Raw genomic sequence first — 22,555 nt, 5'->3', positions numbered from 1 at the left:
GCTGCCAACTTGGGTCTCTCATTTCACGGGTATGTCAAAATCAGCCTACTAGGACCCTGGCATTAACGTTGCCCATATAGACCAACACCGTGTTTACAAACAAAGAGGGCGCTCGCGGCATCGCAGCCGACAGGTGGTGAAAAGTAAGGTTAGTGCCCATAGAAATACATGGAACCAAAATATTTCAAAGCACTTCTCATTTCAAAGGGTACCTATGATGTTATTCGACACAGAGGAACCATGAACATACTAGAACAGATCGTGAAAGAATGAAATCTCATTACCGAGGCGAAGTATTTTAAAATGTCGCGAAACGTACAGAGGTACGAGTTGGGAGGGCAACCCATAAAAACACAAGTAAACACCTTATCGCAACATTTTTCTCGTTTTGCAGAGCACCAGAATTGTGGTGGCCGGTCGTTGAACATTGGCCAGCGCTTTGAAGAAGTATGCTGCATCATTACGGAGGCGGTCTACTTAAACTCCCCGAATAATCTATGTTGTGAATCCGGACACCCCCCAAAATGCTCATGTAGCGAATCGCGCACTTTTGTTTAGTCTGATATGATGCCGCATGGGGTAATTACCTTGATAATACTGTCGCTCGTGATACTTCCTAGAAAGAATTACATTTTAAAAGCAGTTGTCACACGGCATACGACAATATGGAACGAAGGAGATGCGTGCATTGTAGCAGACGACAGCGCAGCTGGCGATACCCACCGCGGCCGCCTCCAGCTCCGGAGCGTCTGCTAGCAATGGTCGTCTGCAACTGTGCACGGTCAGTTTATCATGCTGTGAATGGTCCCGAAAGTCATCAGACTTGCTGTACTTGCAAGGGAATGTATTGTGTCATAAAACATGTCGGGGTGTGGTACAAGATTTTGACGGTTCAACACTGCTGAACAGAGAAAAATGTTGCGGTAAGTTGTGTTTACGTGTTTTTATGGGTCGCCCTCCCAACTCGCACATCCATACGTTTCGCGGTGTTTTAAAGATATTTCGCCTCGGTAATAAGATTTCATACTTTCACAATCTATTCTAGGATGTTCATGGTTGCTATGTGCAAAATAACATCATAGGTGCCGAGTGAAATGAGAAAACTGCTTTGAAATCTTTCAGTTCCATGTATTCGTATGGACAATACCCTACTTTTCACCCCAAGTCTGCCCAGCCTGACGACAGAAGCGCCACCGCATCGTGCTTACATCACAGATCGGTGTTGGTCTACAGTAGAGTCAATGGAAAATTTCAGAGTACCGCATTCGTTTTCCGCGCGCCGCCGGCTCGCCTACTGGCTGATGCGCGTCACGTGACCTCACGTCGCCATATCCCAAGCGCGCGCGTGGAATACGTGTCGTGTACTGCAGTTCTCTTTTTTCGATTGTTTCCCGCAGTGTACAAGTGAGAGATTACGTTGTGCTTTTGGGTGCGGCACCAGGCCCGAGTTAGGAAAGGTGTGTTCTCTGTGCCTGAACGAAAAAAGTGATCTGCATTGTCAGAGAAAGAACGCTAGCAGACGACGGACAAGGAGGAGGAGGACACACGTCTGCTAGCGTTCTTTCTCTGACAATGAATAACCAACTCGCCCAGCAACATACCCTGATCTGCATTGGTGGTCATTGTGGCTTCACAGAACCGACCGACGAAAATTCGTGCCATCAAGGAACACGCTCTTGTGGGACATACGCTGGTTCATTGGTTTCAAATTATTTTCGTTTAGCCGCGAAAGAAGCGTTGGAAATACTCAACGTGGTCATGGTACGCCTGATCGCAACATGTGTTTACCCTCCAACGCAATATATGTGTTTACCTTCCAGCACAGCAACATGCAGCATCAGTTTTACTTGCAGAATTTGGCAAAAGCTACCCTCAAAGTAAGGTAAATATCAAGCCAACTGGCAGCAGATACATCTATATTCAGTTATGCGAAATCACACACTACTCGTGTATGAATGCGTACGGGCGCGTGTTCGTCACACTACCATTTTTATTTTTCATCATCATCATCATCAGCCTGATTATACCCACTGCAGGGCGAAGGCCTTAACCTGGTTCTGTGCTAGCTGCATCCACTTGACCCCTGCGAACTTCTTAATCTCATCCGCCCACCTAACTTTCTGGCGCCCCCTGTTACGCTTTCCTTCCCTTGGAATCCAGTTTGTTACCCTCAGCGACCATCGGTTTTTATTTTTATTGTTAATGTAAACGCACAGCCGTGGACAAAACTAGTGTATTCTACGCGAATCGCAACGATTGCATTTTTTTCAGTATAAAAAAATGTGCCACACAAAATTGCTCGGACTAGATGGAAAGTATACTAAGGAGGGTATGTTATGCACATCTCAGAAATAACTGCTTCTCTGTCGGAAAACTCTGGCGGGTAGTGTTCTCGCAGCGCGTGGAATATACCACTTTTGTCCACGGGGGTACATAAAGCTTTATGCACATATTTATTAGTTATTTATTTCTAGTTGCACGTTAAAGAGACCCAAGTGGTGGAAATTTCCGGAGCTCTCCACTGCGGTGTTTCATAGTCCGAGTCGCTTCGGGATGTTAAAAAACTAAACCAACCAACCATATTTATTGTGTGCTCGCAGCTGGCAACTCCTGGACAATGTGTGTCAACCATCAATGTATGATGTTGATGTCATTTCAATTTTTTACGGCAGTTAATGAGCGAGGTTCTGGCGAATTGGCAGCACAAGGCATACGGCGATGAAACAACATCAGGCGACACCATGAAACAATGAAAAGTACAATATTCACAACTGTGCGGTGATAGCGATGATATAGTAAGCCATGTTTTTCTGTTTCCACGCTGAAAATGGGCAAGGCCAGTGCTTTAGTTTTCCTTCGCTTAAAGGGACACTAAAGACAGCCAAAGATGGTATGAAAATCTAATAAACTACATTTGGTGACACTGTCGCCGCATATCCGGCAGCAAAAAATCGAATAATTGCTGAGATATTGCGATAAGGAGTAGAGGTTTTTTCTTGTTCCCGCCGGTCGAATTCAAACTGTGGCCTCCAACTACGTAGTTGGAGTTGAGTGACGCACACTATGACGTAAGCGGAGACTCCGTGATAGCTAGCGAGCCGGCGCGGCCCGCGGCGTCGCATTCCTCAAGGGCCAACTTGGCAACAGCGTACTCGCAATGACGACCTCAGCCGAAATAAATAAAACGATGAAGAGAGTAATTTACCGAGCGACGGGCCCATAAAGGAAGAAAAAAAAAACATAGAGCGCTTGTAATGTACAATACTTTACATGTTTCTCAAGCTTTTGCGCTCCTTCTTGCACTGTGTATAAACAAACCGAGCCCTCGGTCATCGCAACGCTTCCTGACATGTTTACATACAAATAAGATTCAGTTACCAGCAAAATAGTGTCCTCGCTGCTGCGCTTGTCAGTTTTGAAGCTTCGGCGCACTTTTTTCCTTCAAGGTTCGTGCTACAGCTCCGTGTTCAGCGAAAATTACGTTCACGGTAGCAGAACATGACCGAAGTGCCGGCGCCACTACATTTGCCAGCGCTGTGAAATTCCACATGTTAAAATGGATCCAGTGCACAATATAGTGCGCATAGGCATCCAGAACATTGGTTGCAAGACGTGAGAGCAGGCAGCATGCGCCGATGATCAAGAAGTTGTAATTTTTACACCGACAGCAGAAACACTTTATTGTAAATGGGGCCATGACATAAAAACTAGAAACATTTCCAAGGTTATCGTGGCGCAGCGTAGCCGAGCTGTTAGCGGCGAACGTTGCGGAGAGTTCGAGAGCAAGCATTAGCGAGTTCCAGTCTCGCCTCTTCTGGCATTATTATTTTTTTTTTTTTTACAAATCGATTTTTTTAACCTTTTGTAATGTATTTCTGGTGCTTCGTTATTTTTAGTTTTTACTTTTTACCCGAGGCCCTTTTTGTCGCCGGGCGACGAGCGCAATATATCGACGCTCTCCTTGGTATGAGCGGCAAGTATGCCCCTTTTGTTTACGACGCCTGCAAATAGCACGTTGAAGGTCTTGTTGACGCAGTATATGTTGGTCAGATGTGCCATGATTTAGTGAACAATTGAATGATAATGCGTTTTTCCTTCGGTACTTAGCATATGTATGCTTTTCGTGGCGTACGTAGCTGCAGTCAAGCGGTCAGGTCGCAGTCGAAGCGGCAACGGCGGCGATATGTTGGTGCAGAAGTGTGAACGAAGGAGTGTGTCGGCGGTAGCGGATTTCGCTCGCTCGTGCCTCCAAATGCTCAAATGGGAACAATCAAGGCGCATCTGCTGCTCCAAGCTCGTAATTCAGGCGCTGCAGGTTCAAACAAACTATCCGAGTGCGCACGAAATGCCTGAGCCGAAACATAACCAAAACTGAAGTGGGCGCCTGTTGCGCCTCCAAGTATATTTTTGTATTTGCCTTGCAACGTTTACGTTGTCTTTTCGCCGTCGTTTACGTATGATAAAAGCGTGTTATCATGTTTGAGAAAAAACGTACTACCGCATTCAAACATACAACGTAATTCGCATTTGTCAGCCTCCGGGATCCCTAGCGCGTCACGTGATTTGTAGTTGCGAGCCTCGGCCGTTTGGCTGTGGTGGCGATACCTGTATTTCTGTTATTCTTCTTTACTACCTTATAACAGCTCTGTTTTCAGTAAGAGTGGTCTTTTTGTAATCAGGAACTGGCATTCTATCGATGCAAACCCACTTCCTTTCTCTCTTTAGTGTCCCTTTAATGACGGCACCGAAAAAAAAAAAAAAATTATGTTCGCGCAAAACAATATGCTTCAACAAATTAAGCCTGTTTGGCGTTCTTGGCGCAGTGACGGCGATACTACGTTGAATGTTTTTTTTTTTTAATGCTATCTCGGCGAACCTGCTGCTTCACTTTATGCGGCTTATACAAAGCGATTCATCGTTTCAGAGCATGATAACGATCCGCACTTCGCTCCGTATTTTACCTTGTCCTGCACTACGGCGCCGATGGATGGCATTCTCCACGACATAACATACACACACGTTCCTGCGACCTTTGCTGACATACTATTGCGCACTGTCATTTTATAATGTTGTAACACCCCAGCACTGTGCGTAGAAAACAAGTCGATTCAAAGGGCCGGGGATTGGCAATAGCAGGCGGCCTGCAGTTTACGCCGATCCACCCACGCACTTATTTTTCAAATCAATTGCTGACTACAGTATTAAGTTAGCGACCACACAATCAGTGTTGGCACTGTTATGAATAAGCGTGCCAGAGCCTTCCCGTTCTGCTTAGTTTAAGAACACGTTCAAAGCCTACGAATGCGGTCACTCGCCATTTAGACACCGGCCGGGCCCGGCGGTATGGAAGGGAAATGGTGCCCGCAGGCACCTTCGCGGTACTCTGAAAATTTTCCAGTGACTCTAGTTTATAGGCCACTAAGGCACGTTCATACGGCTTGGTTAAAGCGGGGCTTTATATCTGGGCTGAGGAAGAAGAAAAAGAAGAACGCTCGGTCAGCCGCAGCTAATGCTTTCACTCAATATTTGGTTCAGCGGCGTTGAACCCTTGCAATTTTTTAATGAAGCCTACTATGTTTACGTTACCACTTGTGCTGCCTGTGGCCTCAGGAAGTGTGATAATGAATGCATCAATACAGGAAACTGCACACGCTTTCTCAGGTGCACCTTATCTGACCTTGCTAATGTTACTTGCCTCACACTGCTCCAGCGATGTGGGTGGTCCCATACTCAGGATGCCGAACTCCCTTCCCAGAATTTTCCCACCTTACACATGGATCCGATTCTTGCCTGTATTTCCTTTTCATAACTCTGTTCTGAAGCACCTTAGTCTTGCTCGGAGCAAGCACTCCATACTATTTATTTTTCTTCACTCTTTAAGCATAAAGTACTGGCCGACTGACCACTCTGCTATCCTCTTTAAAGGTCAACTCCGGTGGTTTTTCCATCATTCTGTGCTTTTGGTTGAATTACATTCCTCGGCACGTCCTGACTCGAACACAAAAAACAGTTTTTCGAAATTCCAATTAGAAGTATTTTCAAAAAGAAAAAACAGCAAAACGAAACCGAAACTGCTTTCACGGCCAGAAACGATGCTCCAGGTGACAAAATGGTGACGTCACACTCAGTATTAGAGAAACACTTATACGTGCGTTGGATGGTGAAAATAAAGTATGGAAATCATGAAGCATTGCATAAAATGTCTGAGGTAGTTCAATATAAGCCTCACAATTTCATAATCATGCGGGAAGTGGACAGTAACGCCGGTATACTGTTTGTGACGTCAGAAACTCAGTGTTGCCGGCAGAAATAGTCTCAACTTAAGCCATGAAAACAGCATATTACACCTAATTCACTTTTATAACATTAAGCACTCATCCTTCAGCAAGCAATTACTAAAGCCTCAAAACGTTACTCCATGAATACTGTTTTCCTAATTATAATGATGTACCCATGACAGAGCACCACAGATGCTCAAGTTTCATTATAGCCATTACCAAAACAGGCAACATTGTTCAATGCCCCAGTAACTAAATCAGGACTGTCATTTGCACCTGCAAGGTCATGTCTTGCCTGCTACTGCAAATCAGGATCTGGGGCTTCTGGGCAGCAAGACAGGCAAGCCTGGATGGATGGATGGATGATAGTGGCTCTGCCCTTTGTATCGGACGGCAGCTTGCGCCGCCTAGCCAGCCCTGTTTTATGAGACCTCTGTTGCCCGTCTTGGGGACAACAGCCATGGATGGCTTCCCTTTGACACCTCTGATGCTCGTAAAGTCATTGGTTACCACCATGACTGAAAAAATGCACGCCCTACTCTGAGAGACACGCATGCAATGAGAGGCGTGCATGCACAAAGTGGGTGCACGGAAAAGGCGCACTAGCCACTTCATGTGCCCCCCATGCTTGGCAGTTTTCTTCTGTACCTCTCAGGAAATACTCAACTGCTTCCCTTCACGATGAGGCAAGGGTGACATTATAGAAAAGGAATGAACTCTTCCTTCATAAAAACACTAACACTTACGCTTTTGCATTGTAATGCTTAATATTCAATGCTGCACACTTTCAAAAGTGCAAGATGCCGGGCTAGTTGGTACTGCATTATGAAATAAAACAGCGCAAGGAACAGGACGAAACACGAAGGAAGGGAGACGAAGACACAGGCGCTGACTAACAACTGAAATTTTATTCCGAAGCAGGACACATATATAAGGTACAAAGAGAGATATGTATATATCTGCTTTACCGGTTTTACTTTCCGTCCCGGCCTCCTACACCGTGGTTTTTATCACTTTTAGTCTTTTCCCCTTTTTATCGTTTTTTACTCTTGGACGTGACTACACTGTTTCGGTGATTGTGCAGGATCGCATTTGGCCACACCCCTCTCTTTGTACCTTATGTGTCCTGCTTCGGAATAAAATTTCAGTTGTTAGTCAGCGCCTGTGTCTTTGTCTCCCTTCCTTCGTGTTTCGTCCCGTTCCTTGCGCTGTTTTATTTCATTATGCACACTTTCATTGAGATCCATTCCTCGACGTTAACCAACCAGCATCATGAGCAGATTGGTTAACTGACATTGAAAATATTGCTCTTGTCACTGTGAAAACCGGGGCTCTGAATGGTGAGGCAGAGTTGTAAAAAAAAAAAAAAAAAGCACAGCTCGCTCAGCAGCATATCATGCTTGTTCAGTTGTGACTGGTGCACTGCTACAATGCTACCATGCCACCACACCTGTGAAGTTAACAGAAACAGCAAGTCCTACTCCAGCACTGAGAGACTCCCTTACAGTTACCATGCCACCATGTAATCCAATCTTTTTATTGGTTTGGTATATAAAGTCCCAAAGCATCTCAGGCTATGAGAGACGCCATAGTGGAGGACTCCGGAAATTTCGACCACCTGGGGTTTTTCAACGTGCACTGACATTGCACAGTATATGGGTGCCTTGCTTTTCACCTCCATCGAAAAGTGGCCGCTGTTTGGTTTAACGGTTTGTGACCAGCAGTCACGCAACTGGAAATCAAACAGTGCCCGAACGGCCCGCGGCAGTCGCTTTTCAACCAAAACAGTCGTGCGACCGCTGCGAGTCGCAAGTGTGAACAGGCCTTATAGCTGTTCGGCCAACCATTCTTCGGTTAACCTTTTTGTTCACCTTCTTGCTATTTAGTCCTTGCTAGTTTATTATGGTGGCAGGAATACACAGAAGAACTGTACAAGAAGGACCCGGATGTGCAAACCCAACATAAGACAGTTGTGATTACTGATCTCGAGCCGGGCATCCTGAAGAGTGAAGTTGAATGGGCCTTAGCCAGCCTTGCTAAGAACAAAGCTAGCGGAATTGATGGTATTCCAGCTGAGTTGCTTCAAAACCTCAACCACGACGCTGTTAACACTCTGCATACATTATGTCAGAAGATTTGGACAACCCTGCAGTGGCCACAGGATTGGAGGAGGTCAGTTTACATCCCCATTCCAAAGAAAGGCAGTGCCAAAGATTGTTCCAACTACCGCACGATCGCGCTTATTTCGCATGCTAGCAAGGTGATGTTGAAAATCCTCCAAGGTAGGCTGCAGCAGTATGTGGATCGGGAGCTTCCGGACGTGCAAGCTGGGTTTCGCAAGGGCAGAGGAACTAGAGATCAACTTGCCAACCTTCGCTGGATCATGGAAAAAGCAAGAGAGTTCCAGAAACCCATTTACTTCTGCTTTATTGATTATGCGAAAGCGTTTGACTGCGTAAATCACAGCAAATTGTGGCAAGCTCTCCAAGAGATGGGAGTTCTAATTCACCTCATTTGTCTCCTCAGGAACCTGTATGAAGGGCAAGAGGCCACAGTTGGGTTCCGATGGAGAAAGGAGTGAGACATGGCTGCATACTGTCGCCCTGTCTATTTAACCTATATGCAGAGTGCATCATGAGGAAGGCCGGTCTGGACGAGTCTTCAGCTGGAGTGAAGATTGCTGGAAAACGTATCAACAACCTTAGATATGCGGATGATACCACTTTAATGGCAGAAAGTGAAGTGGAACTCAAGAGACTTCTGATGCGCGTACAAGAAGAGAGTGAGAAGTTTGGGCTTAAACTGAACATTAAAAAGACAAAGATCATGGCGTCTTGCCCTATCAAGTCCTGGAGCATCAATGGACAAGAAGTGGAAGCTGTGACAGATTTTCTGTTCTTGGGCTCCAAGATTACCTCAGAAGGAGACTGCAGCCATGAAATTAGGAGACGCCTGCTTCTGGGAAAGAGAGCAATGGTTAGCCTTGACCGCCTAGTAAAGAGCAGAGACATTAGTCTGCCAACCAAGATCCGTATAACTCGTGCTATGGTCTTTCCAGTTGTGATGTATGGATGCGAGAGTTGGACTGTGAAAAAGGCTGACCGCCGAAGAATTGACGCGTTTGAATTGTGGTGCCGGCGAAGACTCTTGAGAGTTCCTTGGACTGCCAGAAGATCAAATCAGTCGATATTGTCGACCGTAAACGCTGACTGCTCATTGGAGGGTCAAATTCTAAAGTTAAAGCTCAGCTACTTTGGTCATCTGATGAGAAGAGAGGAGTCGCTGGAGAAAGATTTGATGTTGGGAAAGGTTGAGGGTCGCCGGAGAAGGGGTAGGCAGCGAACGCGATGGTTAGATGGCATCCTCGAGGCACTGCAGATGAAGTTATGTGATGTTAAGAAGATAGTGAGAGACCGGAAAGCATGGCGTGACATGGTCCATAGGGTCACGAAGAGCCTGACACGACTGAACGCCTGAACTGAACTGAGTTTATTATGTATTATTCTTGTCTACTACCTTTATAAGCTCTATGATGTTCAAATCTAGCCCTGCTTCAGTTGGTTCCTGAATAATTCCCAACTTACACTGTCATATGCCTTTTCCATGCCTAGAAAAGTGACCACAGCGGCCCGTCTTGTGCCAGAGCTATTTCAATATATTGTGCTACCTCAAACAGGCTGCCCTCCAAGCTATGCCCTGGCTAGCAGCATTTGCAGTTCTCCCAGGATTGTTTCGATAGCCTGCATGCACAAGTATATAAGAAACTGACATTATTGCAACTGGTCTGTATTAGTAAATCTTGGCTTTATCTCCTCTATATTTGTAAATGAAACAGTCTGCTGCAGAGCCAATCTTGCAGTGCCAGCCTACTGTGATGAAATACTTGCTATGCAGGTTTGAACTACGCCTCCTTACTTTGTGGCCCCAGCTCAGTAATCAATCTTATCGAAATTTTATCAGGTCCCATAGCTGTATTACAAGAATCCTTTCCAGTCCTCATTTCCAGTGGCAGCATCTGACAGCATCAAAACTGGTCCTCCATGTGCCTTAAACTTTTTTCAAATTACATATCGATAAAAGTCTAAAGGCCGTTTACACTGTTGCCTTCCATATCCTGGATGAAATAAGGCATACTTTCGGTCCCCAACCTAAGCAATTCAAATGATTCTAAAATTTTCTCAGACCACAGCTCTCACCTCAGTCTTCCAATTAGCAATTTTTAATCTGCATCTGTAAGCTCATGGAGATAAAACATTGCACTGTCAATACATCCCCTATTCTCTGTCCACCTCTTCCCGATAAATCCCAGCCATTAAGGCAGATACGCGCTCCCTCAATACACATTCTGCATTCCATCAACTTTGCGGCTTCTTTATCTACATTTCCTGCAGTTCTCTTGTACTTTTCCCCACTTCTTTCTTAATTAAGCCCCACATGTTTTCGCAGATTGCGCCACTTCTTTCTCCCATAGTTCCACCATGTCCACCACTAATTGGTTGTCGAAAATGTTTTGTCCTGATCCCTGTCTAACTCTGGCTTTCTGTTTGTGCTAGTAGGACTTTCTGATGGGCTAGGTGGAACATCGTTTCTGAATAAACACTGTGCGCTGAAATTACCAGTACAGGAAAAAAAAAAAAAAAAAAAAAAAAAGAGACCAACAGGACTGCCCCAATATGATTCTTTTAAGGTGACCCCCTATGCTACACCGTCAGTTGACCCATTCCCATGTTATTTGCTCATTTTCCTTACCTATTACCTATCCATATTTCCAATCAGGATGACACTCAAATAATATTGCGCTCTTCTACTTTGAACGCATTGTTGCGTTCACCCTCTACCTGTTAAACGCCACCGCGCCATGCGCGAACACAAGCTTCCCCACTGCCCTTCGTGCAATAACACTACAAGTGAGCTGAACCGGGAAACATGCTCTCGAGGTCAGACCATCGCCGAAAACCGCTCCAGTCGCGGCAAAAGCGAGACCACGTATCGAACTGCGACCCACTCGCGTCTGATAACGGACCTCCTCTGTCACACGGACACAGCTGAACTCCTTTCAACTCCCTTCAACCAAGGTAGCCATTACCTCGAGGGAGATACGTGCCGTGTCACACGGCAGTCCATTATGGAAGGAAGTTAAATGGAGTTTTGAAGCAAAGGAGATCGACGATCTCCATTGATGGGCGAAGGGAGTACTCTCGTTTCCAATGTGCTTTGCTTCCGAGTCATTAAATAACATACTTCTTCAATAATGTAATTTTTACTCCTAAATATATTAGTTTTTATTGCATAAAATTGTATTCTAACTCGGTTAGTTGCGTTTAATTGTCGCGACTGCACCACGTATTGCACAACGCCGCGCATGGTGTCCAGCAGAGCGGAAAAAATGGCTATGTTTAGAGCATGGTCGTTGTTTTCAGCAAATGTGTGTTCTTTTATATTTATATGACTAAAGCTAATTGCATTTTGCGAGGAAAATAGTAGTATAAAATATATTTCAGTTTGTTTTGGACATTATTTTTTATATCTTTGTGCAAAATAAACAGCGCCTAATGGCCCCTTGTTGGCTCCTCTGAGAAGCTCGTTGCAAGCCGTGTGAAGGCCGTTTCACATGGCGCGACGCGCACGAAAAATTTCGGTCCAGTCGCAGCGTCGTTGCGGCGCAAATCGCAACAGCCCTTTAGGCCGTTTCACATGAAGCGATTCTCGCCGCAGCAGAGTGCGATTTCAGCCGCACAGCGACAGAAGGGCACGCCACTTCCGTCGCAGAGCGGCTGCGGCAGACTTCCAACATGTTGGTCGCACGCCGCTCCCGTCGCAGCGATCGTTGCGAACGAGACAGCCGCCAGCCTATGGAATTCAGCCTGATGTGACTGTTGTACGTAGTTGCGTACAAAACGAAAAAGTTAAAAATGTCTATTTTGCATAAATTGTTTTATACTTTGATAAATAACATAAATTAAATACTACATTTCATCTTACGCGTGTTCTACCTTTATTGTTCGTAAAATATGATGGTGCCGCCGCTCGTGCCGCATCGACAGAAATCGCTGGTGTCGCAAGCATGTGAAAGGACTGTTGCGATTTGCGCCGCAACGACACTGCGACTGGACCGAAATTTTTCGTGCGCGTCGCACCATGTGAAACGCTTGCGGCACCAGCGATTTCTGTCGATGCGGCACGAGCGGCGGCACCATCATATTTTACGAACAATAAAGGTAGAACACGCGTAAGATTAAATGTAGTATTTAATTTATGTTTTTTATCAAAATATAAAACACTTTATGCAAAATAGACATTTTTAACTTTTTCGTTTTGTACGCAACTACGTACAACAGTCACATCAGGCTGAATTTCATAGGCTGGCGGCTGTCTCGTTCGCAACGATCGCTGCGATGGGAGCGGCGTGCGACCAACATGTTGGAAGTCTGTCGCAGCCGCTCTGCGACGGGAGCGACGTGCCCTTCTGTCGCTGTGCGGCTGAAATCGCACTCTGCTGCGGCGAGAATCGCATCATGTGAAACGGCCTTGACACGGGGACAACTCCTTTAAGGCGAAACTCCCTGCGACTCCCTTGCGCTCCTTTAGACCAAGGAAATTCAAGGTAGTTCCGAGTCGGCCGTGTGACAGAGATATAAGGTACGAGCGACAAGGAAGAAAACACCTGCGCTGACAACACCACAGAAAACCTGCCCCAACTCTGAAGAAGTCGGCTTACGACTGCACATAAACATGGCGGTCAGCCATGTTTGGTGTGCTATGGAGGAAGAAAGAAAAGCTGGATTTTTTTATTCCTCCACGGTGAAGGCATGCACGTACAAGGCAGTCACCTGCAAAACGGCACCGCGCACGGGATTTGAAAGCTAAAAGCGTGCCCCTCACCAGCACAGTAAAATGCACGCCTGACGCCTTGGCGCTGCATGCCGTACTAGTAACCACCGAAGTTTTTATTTTTCGTTCTTGACTGTGCGCTCGAATTGCCACAAAACTTTTTCGCGCTTTCTTCGTTCCGAAAACGTTAGCAGACACTTCCAGAAAAACGCTACACATGCTTCTATGGTCCGTGGAAAAACTTCAAGTTGTTCCAGGGATCATAACACTACACGTGACATGTCTCGGTAGACCGTCATTCCGTAAATAGTGTAATCGTTGTCATGCAATCATTGTAAAACTAATGACAGCCAATTTCCGAGATCTTATTTTGTTTGTTTTTTTATGAACCTAGGTTTAATTTAATCACGCCTACTAGGTGCAAAACGCGCGAAGACATCTTGCTCGGAACAAACAAAGGAATGCTCCCATGAAAAGCAAATATTCCTTAAAAGGGAATTGTCACGCTTCAATAACACCTGCAACGTGTTGATATAAGCAAAAGAAAACCAAACAGAGTGTTATTCCGCCATCCACAAACGCGTGAAGTTTATACTTCACATGTTACAGGAGACGGTTTGAGTCTGGCAGCTAGGCCCAACAAGCAAGCGAACTTCAAAAGCACCACTTACCCACAGGCATTAGACCCTCCATCGCTCTAATTAAATGCGCTTCCGCGGCAGCATCCCAGATAAAACGTTTACTACGCTTTGCGGAGGTTGACGCTGAATCCATATTGCAAACTACTGCCAGAGTCTCTTCAACCGCCAATTTCAATGAGCGCCGTTTTACCGCGCCGACAGCCCCGACCAACAATGAAAATGACAGTGAACGTGAACTGCGTGAACCACGTGCAGTAAACGAATAGCAATTAGAACTGGCAACACTGGCAATACGACGCGGACGGTAGTCCCGTAGCTCTAGATAACTAAGAAACGTTTTTATACTACCCCACATTCTTTTAGGCAAATGCGTACATCCAATTTTAAGGTATTTAGACTGGTTCAGACGCAATGTATGCGAAGATTGATTTCAAGTTAGGTTAATGTAATAATTAAGTTAATGTTTAAAAACTTTTAACAACACTTTCAGTTTTTTGCAGCCATTATTTGAGATAATAAGTATTTTTGGTGCTTTATTAGTTTTAAATATAAAGGGTTATAATGAGTGTATTTGCCTAAAACTGGAATAAAACCTGCCATAACCTCTTTCACTGTTTCTTGGCTACCGCCGTGCCACCTGTCAGTTCTTCCTCGCACTAACACGGTAAAGTATGGATGGAGTGCAGGCCGGTCGGTGCTACTGGTATGTAGGTCACTTTTTTGTCGCGTTGACCCTCAGTGATTGAATTGTGGTCGTCTGAGGCGAAAGCTGGGACGCTACTCCTCATTGCGCGTGACTGACCAACAGCGCGAACTCTGAGCATAGCGGCAGGGACCTCACCACCGCAGGCGATGCGGCTGGTACACGTCGCCAACGGAAGTGACATATGTTTACCACAACACAGCTGCTTTCTAAGCCTAAGGACTGTTCGATCGGGCGTTCAAAATGTAAAAATAAGTATCGATCACTTCACTATGAAGCAATGGCATTGCGTTTTTATGTCCGGGCTGGTAACGGTGGTTAATAAAATAGGAAAACCATCACACCATTTCAAAACATGGCACACGGCTGGGCTTGGGAGTAGTGAGTCGTGTTTGAGACTCGTCGTCGGAGCCCCCTATATTTTCGATCGAGAGAAATATAATGCGGCAGAGAAAGGCTCAAGTGCAAGCCCCCTGTTGCGACCTTCTTGTGGCCCGTGCTCGCGCTTGTGCGCCAGCTCACAAACGCGTGCACGGTCTTCGAGTACTAGGGCACAACCGGTTGGCGTGTCGTCATGGGGTCATGTTCTGACTGATGCTATCGTCAAACCACAGTCGTGCGTTTCCTCATTTCAGAGCCGAGTTAACCGCGGACGCGGCGACGTTCTCACCCAGCCGTCTCTGTGTGTGTGTGACGCATTTTCTTTTCATTTCTTTCGCTTTCCCTTTTGTGGCCTCCTCAAGAAACCGTAACAAGCGCACAACGATGAGCCGGCGTATGTTACAGCGCAGGTACCCAACAGGTAGGCACTCTGCGGCCCTGCTGTGCGCCTTTGATTGCATGCTGTGGGAAAAAAAAAAAAAAAAAAAAAAAAAAAAAAAAAAAAAAAAAGCACTTTTGTTCACTACTGGTTATCGTCGCGGGTGCGAGTGAAACCCAACACTGTCGTTTCGCCCGCGGTCAGCTGTTTGCGGCCAGCGACTTCAGCCAAGTAGTATGTTAGCGGGCGCTCAAGCAGCTGAAACTTGAGGCTGTCTCACCGGGCCTTGAAGCTTCATAGTATCTCACTTATCACACTGTTTGGCCTGTCAGCTGTAAAGAGGTTCGCCCATTCGTTGTCACTTACCCCCCCCCCCCCCCCCCCCCCTCCCCCTCCTTTTTTTTTTTTAATATTTTAATTCTTGCTTACAAGTAGGAAACTATGTTACACATTGTTATATCAGTTTTGTTTAATTACTTTCATGTAACGAATTCAACTTTTTTGGCAGTTGACTAGATTGCAAGTAATTCTTAAGGCAGGCATCTGTGTGAAAACGTTTTTATCAGGTGTGCAGCAATAGCAGTGGTGTACTTATGTGTAGGATGTCATGCTGCCCTCAGAAGGCTTTGACAATAAGCAAATGCGGCTCACAAAGAGTGCTGCTTGTAAGGTACATTTGCCTGCATGCAGAATTGACCACGACAATTTGATGGCAGCCCAGCAGCCAGTCGTTTTTAGGCTTGGTATCTGCTCAAGAGCCGAGCGAGTCCTTGAACATTGTTTCACTTATTGACGCTGGGGAACTGTTTTTTTCTAAACTACGAGGGTCTCTTCAACTTGCAAGTAGTGCATAGCACAACTGAATGTTACTTTGTAACCTGCAGCCTAATTTTTAACTTTCCTGCAAATTTTTTCTAATTTGTGCACCTTTCTGCTGCAACGCTTCAAGAATTGTCCCAGCCTTCCAACATGAATTTGAATAGATATAGGTGTGCTGTTCTGGGAGGAACAGTGGAAATGGACAATGTTCTTAAAGTGTTACAGGAACAAGAACCATTATGTGCCAGTGTTGGGTGTGTTGTATCACGATTTCTGGCTTGATGTGAAAGCTGGTTAAAGTCATCACTGTGTAAAATGATTGCCTCTACCTTGACTCAGGTAGTGGGCTTATGTATCAAAAGTGAGCCACGCTAGTCAGGTCTCCATAGTGCTGTGTATAAATGGCTGAGAAACAGACTGGTGTGGCCCTGCACCAGGCTCCCTTCCTGCCATATCCAAATTCACCAAGATGGAATGTGCACATCCCCCGGTGCAGTACGACAGGGCCTATGTAACGCACGTCACTGAAAACGCCAGAGTGAGAACAGCAATGACTAGCGTGCACATATGAAGTTAGCAGCACACTGATCTTTGTGCGGCTCATTTCTTATCAGCATGTAATGACTTTCATTGTTTGTTTTTTTTACCCTGCTCCTAGGTTTGCTTCGTACATATTCATTCATTGCATGTGCCTTGGGGCTTGGCAGTGTAAATGAGGTAGGAAAAACTAAAGGTTGGGTTTGGAGCCGAGTAATGGCAAGATTAGTATGCAATCTACGAACTGACTAGTGAGCAGAGTAGAATCTGCATTGAGCGTTTACTTCAGGCGCATTGTGGTAGTGTCACAGCTTGGGGCGTGCTTGCATTGCCAGTTAAGGGAAATTAACGTGTTGTGCAAGGCAACGCATCACACTAGGCAGAGCAAAGGGACCTCTTGAGCATGCCTGCTGTGTTGTGTTGCATCGGCAAAAGTGTCAGTACTGCTGCAGCCAGCATTGACTAGCAAGGCCTTTCTCCTTTGCTGGCCTCTGTATGTGTCAGCTTGGTATGGCTCCTCAGCGTAGTGACAAACCAGTCTACATACTGCCTTTTCCTGGCGTTTCCACCAATCAGGTGACTCGAGGTCTGGGAGATAGCGACACTTTCGATAACGACGCAAACTCGGAATACGGGTCTTGGTCACCTACTGAATGCTAGAAGTCAAGTTGCCTATAGATTGCTGAAATGTAATTTGCAGCGATGACTGGATTGTGTCAGTTCTTGTTCAGGAAGAGTGTAATGACCTCTTGCATCACTCGAGAAACAGGATTGTTTTGCTGTGTCTGTAAACTTGCCTGCCTGTGTCGGCAGGAGAAAGGGCAATAATCAAATTACATGCTTGAAGAATCTTGGTGCTAGATTTGACTGGAAGCCTAGTTAATATTTAGTAACATGATAAACCAGATGTATTGCAGAAAGCTGGATGTGGAAAAGCAAACCTGTACTCGAAGCCTGAAATAAGTGGTAGTAAAAAAAAAAAGTTTTAAAAGACCTAATTTCCATTAGCTGTGCAAATAAGGGGTAGTAAAAGAAGTTTTAAAAGACCTAATTTCTATTAACTGTGACAGCATGTGAGCCTCGGTGTGAGCTGCTGTGCACGACTTGGTGACAGCCACCAGACATACATGCATGCACACGCACACACACACACATACTACATGACTGCGCATGGAGTCCATCACCACTCTTATCATTTAAAATGCTTAGTCTTTCACCTTCCGGTCTCTCCCTTCTGCCACCTGCCAATCGTGGCAGGTGGCTACTGTCTCTTTTGAGCGCGAACCTTGGCCAATGGCAGGTGGAAAGTGCGACACTGCTGGCACCGGCTTTTAGCTCCAATAGGACCTTTATGTTTTTGCATAAAAGTACAGCGTGCCATGCCATTGTATCAGCCTCCCCCCCTTTGTTCCGGCTTCCTGTTGAGCAAGTGGCTGCTTGATGACAACAGAATAGCCAGACGCAGCAGCACTGGTACTACAAGTCATGAGGGAGTTCACAAGTGTTGGAATAGACCTATGTGCTTTGTATGCTGCTTGGAGCAGGCGGGATGGGGGGAATTGCAACATACATACGAAGGAGGCCAACACTCATTGAAACTAGCGAGGGGGATGTCATTTTTTTTAACCTGTGGGTAATAATTAATTTAGTCTTTTTTTTTTTTGCCTGGAAGATAGTTGATCAGACGAAAATATGACCCACAGTAATACCCTCAGGACTGATTATGTTTGGTTTCTTATTATGTGCACGAGCCATTAGTGAACTGCTCTATCTGAACCCCAAGATGAATGGTCACTTCATTTTGTTTTTCTTCTTCCCTGCTCCACCACACGTGTACAGGCAAAGCAGCAGAGACAGCCCAACCAGCCACCACACTACCTCAGCCAGTTGGTTCTGAAGTGTAAGAGGCTCATTTTCACTCTTCATTTGCACAGGTCTTTGCTTAGGCACATAATAGCTTGCTGTAAGTAGTTTGGTAGTGTTGAGCTGCCGCTGGTAGGAGTTTAAATCTGAGGGCTATGTGTTGCTGATCTGTACATTAATACATTAAGGCTACATTCATTAACAAAGCTTATGGCTTGGGCTGCGTGTTAACTGCAGGAAGCTTAGTGTGCAGTTATTAGCGCCAGCCAACATTTTCTACTCCTGTTTTGTTTCCCGGGTGTTGAAGTCTAAAAGACTACAATGTGGCAAAGTTACTAGATTCTAAAAAGACACCTTTGTGAGATTGTGTTCTATTTATTTTATATTTGCTATTTACAAATGCTGTTGTCTTAACTGTGAGACATTTGAGAGCAAGCATGTTGAAAAGCAAACAAGTAGGAATACCAGGTTACATAAGATTTAGCAAGACAAGGCTAAATAAGGCATTAATATTATGTTGTCACATGGTTATGCTCTTGTTCAGAAATTAAAACTGCTTGTATTTCAAGACAGCATGCATGTGATTCATGTTTCTTTATGGATACCACTTGTGTCATTCATTCTGGACAGATTTAAAGTCCCTTTACAGAAAGTGCTGCTGTAGAACATTTGTTAGAGCTGATGAAATCCATTAAGTAGTATTATTGGTGCAAAGCATGGCCCTTTGTATGCATCAGATGGCCTGGCAGTCTGCTGTGCACAAGCGGCAGAGCTTCTCTATAGATGGTTGCATGACTTTATTTTTGCCGTTATCTTTGCAAGGGTATTGTGATGTGCACTTTCTCTCTTCCCCTCAGTCTATGTACTGTTTTTTTGTGTTGAAAGGCTGTGTGCATCTGATCCTGTGCAGGATGCCCCAGTGGGATGGGACCACTTCCTTTCAGGCGACACAGTATCCTGCATCGCTGCTAGACCCACAGCAGCAGCAGCAGCAGCAGCAACAACATAGCAACGTGCAGGTATGCAACAGCGCCCACTACTCTCTGGTGGAGTAATTCACTTGTTCTTGTTGGTACTTATTTCCATGTGAGAGGCTTGGACAATTAGGACAAAGCATGACTGAAGCTGATCAATGTTATAGTGTAGAGCCTAGAGGTCTAGTTGCAAGTGAGCACGGCTACAGTAGTCAGCTAGCTCACTCAGCTGCTCTGGAGGAAATCACTTGGGGTGGAGAAACCAAAGCAGTGCAATGTTCACATGAATTGGCATAGCAATTTTTGGGCCCATTTGCTGCTACTCGAGCATATCTTCATCACAGACTTCTCTCTTCCTGCAAAGAACAGGGATAATGCAAGTCAAAACTCCTCCTGCCATAGCTCAAACAGTTTTGCTACCCATTGTAGGGGAGGAGGGATCGTTGAGTATGCTTTCTCCTTCTCACATGATTGTCGTGATAAATCTCACTGCCGGGGCACCTGACAAAAACAGATACATGATTAGACATACATGTTCCAACTGCTGGATCGAATACCGTGTTTCTGGCTGCAAAGGCAATGCAGAAATATATATATATGTATATTTTTGTGTGTGTGTGCGTGTGTGTGTGTGTGGGAATTCGCATCCTGTAACCATTGATTGTACATGCTGTGAGATGTGTCATTGGCACAAGTGCATCTTGTATGCCGAAACGCTTAATGCTGTGGAGGTTATCTGGTAGAGCAGCACATTTGGGGGGAAAAAACGAATTTGGCCAATACCGATATACAAAAGCGCACTCCTTACACGATATGATGGTGAACAGCAAAAGAGGTTGCATCTGACAAGGTACTAAGGTATGTGCACGTGAAAGGTGCTTGCCGTGCAGATGTGGGCTTATACTGCTGTCACATGGGCATTTCGAAGGCCCTCGAACCGATTGTCTATCGACTCGAAGGCCTTCGAAAGCTGCCACACGGGCGTTTTCAATGGTCATTGAGTCGATAGTCTATCGAGTCAACGGAACAGCTCAGAACTCTATCGAGATCTCGAAGGCCTTCGAACATTGCGCAAGGTTGCTAGCGTTGACCCGAGGAGCGCCACGTGCACTCTCGTGCACAACGCATTTACGATGCAAAAACGTGAAGAAGCGTTATTATTTTATATCTTTAATTTACGCGGTAAAATATTAATGTTTGTAATAATTTTAAAATCGCATCGCTCATTTTTAAGGTGTATTATTTATGTACTCTCTACCACTGCAACATGTGCCGCCGAGAAAAGCAAGCACAATGCAAAGCACAGCCGTATGAACATCAATGCGTTAAAAAAAATAATAAGGTTGTCCTTGAATAACAACTGAACACCTGCAGTTACTAAAAAAAGAAGGTAACAGTTATATTTTATTTTGCATTTATAGAGAGATTTCAGTTCTTTAAGCAAAACCGAAAGCAACAAAAGTGGCGCCACAAAAGTTTACTGCCAAACACCAGAACTACTATTTCAATAGCCTTCGAGTTTTGTCATGTAGCAGCGGCGCAACTCCTTAAGGCTATCAGCTCAATCGCCTTTTGAAAATGATTGCGTGACTGGGGTATTAAGTGTAAAAAAAGAAAGAAGAGACAGTGAATTCTTCTGGTAAAGTAACTTATCATTTGCTGAAACAAGCCCAATGAATCCAGGCCTCGCGTTGCAGCTGGCTTTTCAACACCCATTTGCAGGTGGCACCTGGCGCATGTATGCATTGGTTTCTCCCAGGTGGCTGCAGTGCTATCAGTTTTCTCACTTTACACTGAGAGATGCCTTTTCTGCTGCAATGCAATTACCAGGAGTAGAAAAAAAAAATGCAGTTTCAAATGTTGGCTATCCTTGCAGCCACAGATGATTTGAGACAACTGGCTTTCCAGGCAGCACATTTTTGATAATAACTCTGAGCCAACTTTCACTGGTGCCCGTATAGGCAGGGCATAGTATATGTAGACTTGGATAAAACCTGTTCATATTGAGTAATAATGTTGCACTCATTATTACTACTCTATGCGGCCTATGCAACATGGCATGCATTTAGACACCTGTAGCACATTTTGTACCGTGTTACCATTGCGGCTGCAAGCGTATTGGGAGTCAAACTATGCATACATTTCCATGTATCGTATAAATGCACCAAAAAAGATATTGTGATCCGGTAGCATAGGTAGTTGGATGGTCATCTTTTTTTTAAATGTTCAGAAATAGATTTGGCATGGCACAATCCACAGTCTGCTTCCGCCCCACCACTGTGCACAAGCTGATTGGTTCCAATGCACCAAGCATGTGCACTCCAGTCCGCCATCTGGCACCCTCAGGGCAACCTGGGTATGTATAGTGGCCTGCCAGGAAGCACTTACTGTGGGAACCCATTTATTGGCTCAGAAGTTTTTCAAATGGTGCATTGCAGTAATTTAAGGGGCACTGAAGGGAAGCAGTAAGTCAGGCTAGACTGACAAGCTAGTGTCATGGGATAGCAGATATGTAATTTCATCAAAAATAATCCTTTTATGGCCAGAAAATTGCATTGAAGCAAAGTACTCATGGCGCCAGCACTTGCATAAGACTTGTGCAGTGCCAATGGCAGACGTTTTTCCGAGACTTCTTGAGGGATGCTATTTCACGGTTTCATATACGCAACTACCATCGAAATACAAAGGAAGCAAGATGGCCAGCGTAGACAAAATGTAATGTCTCATAATTAAAAGCAGCGTGGTACAGAGAAAAACGCTATATGCAAAGGCAATCTGAATTGTTCTGCCTGCGATCGGTGTATGCAGCAAATTCAGAACTGCGAGCTCTCAAAGGCATTCACTCTGTCGGGCCTGCTAGGTGGTTGGTGGAGTGGTTTCATTCTTACCGTGTGCAGGCTGCGGCCTTGATGATGCAGCGCGTTGTCAGTGTGTGAAGCATGGTAGGAGTGTGCTGTCTTCCATGTTTTTGCACATTGGAAAGGCTAGGTGATATGCTGAAAAATATCTGAGCAGTGCCACATGCATGCAGCATCATCTCTTGTTTGGCTTAGTGGCGAAAACATTTCCCAGCACATGTCATCGCACACGCACTACATTAAGCTCCAGTGCGCAAAGCAGGATTTTCCATGCAAAAAGTGTTCAACTAG

The 22,555-nt window shown here is 45.2% G+C and overlaps 2 protein-coding genes across 7 annotated transcripts in view; one reads left to right on the top strand and one right to left on the bottom strand.

Moving 5' to 3' along the window:
- LOC146183163 (uncharacterized) overlaps window positions 1-14,030 on the bottom strand; it is a 68,627-nt gene extending 54,597 nt beyond the window's left edge. The window contains exon 1 of the mRNA XM_084609064.1: window positions 13,781-14,030. Within this exon, the coding sequence (XP_084465190.1) occupies window positions 13,781-13,883 (103 nt within the window). The 5' untranslated portion in view covers window positions 13,884-14,030. The remainder of the gene's footprint in view (window positions 1-13,780) is intronic.
- Window positions 14,031-14,369: 339 nt separating this feature from the next.
- Window positions 14,370-22,555, top strand: part of LOC146183160 (uncharacterized) — a 150,895-nt gene continuing 142,709 nt past the window's right edge. For 5 of the 6 annotated variants that reach the window (XM_084609058.1, XM_084609061.1, XM_084609059.1 and 2 more), the window contains exons 1-4: window positions 14,370-14,453; window positions 15,197-15,255; window positions 18,409-18,469; window positions 19,343-19,451. In XM_084609058.1, coding sequence (XP_084465184.1) covers window positions 15,219-15,255; window positions 18,409-18,469; window positions 19,343-19,451 — 207 coding nt within the window. In that variant the 5' untranslated portion in view covers window positions 14,370-14,453; window positions 15,197-15,218. The remainder of the gene's footprint in view (window positions 14,454-15,196; window positions 15,256-18,408; window positions 18,470-19,342; window positions 19,452-22,555) is intronic. The other variant, XM_084609060.1, reaches the window with a different exon arrangement.

This window comes from Amblyomma maculatum, chromosome 7 (assembly GCF_055883805.1).
Source record: "Amblyomma maculatum isolate TAMU_Amacu chromosome 7, ASM5588380v1, whole genome shotgun sequence".
In the NCBI taxonomy this organism is placed as follows: Eukaryota; Metazoa; Arthropoda; class Arachnida; order Ixodida; family Ixodidae; genus Amblyomma; species Amblyomma maculatum.
This window is presented reverse-complemented; position numbering and strand designations above follow the sequence as displayed.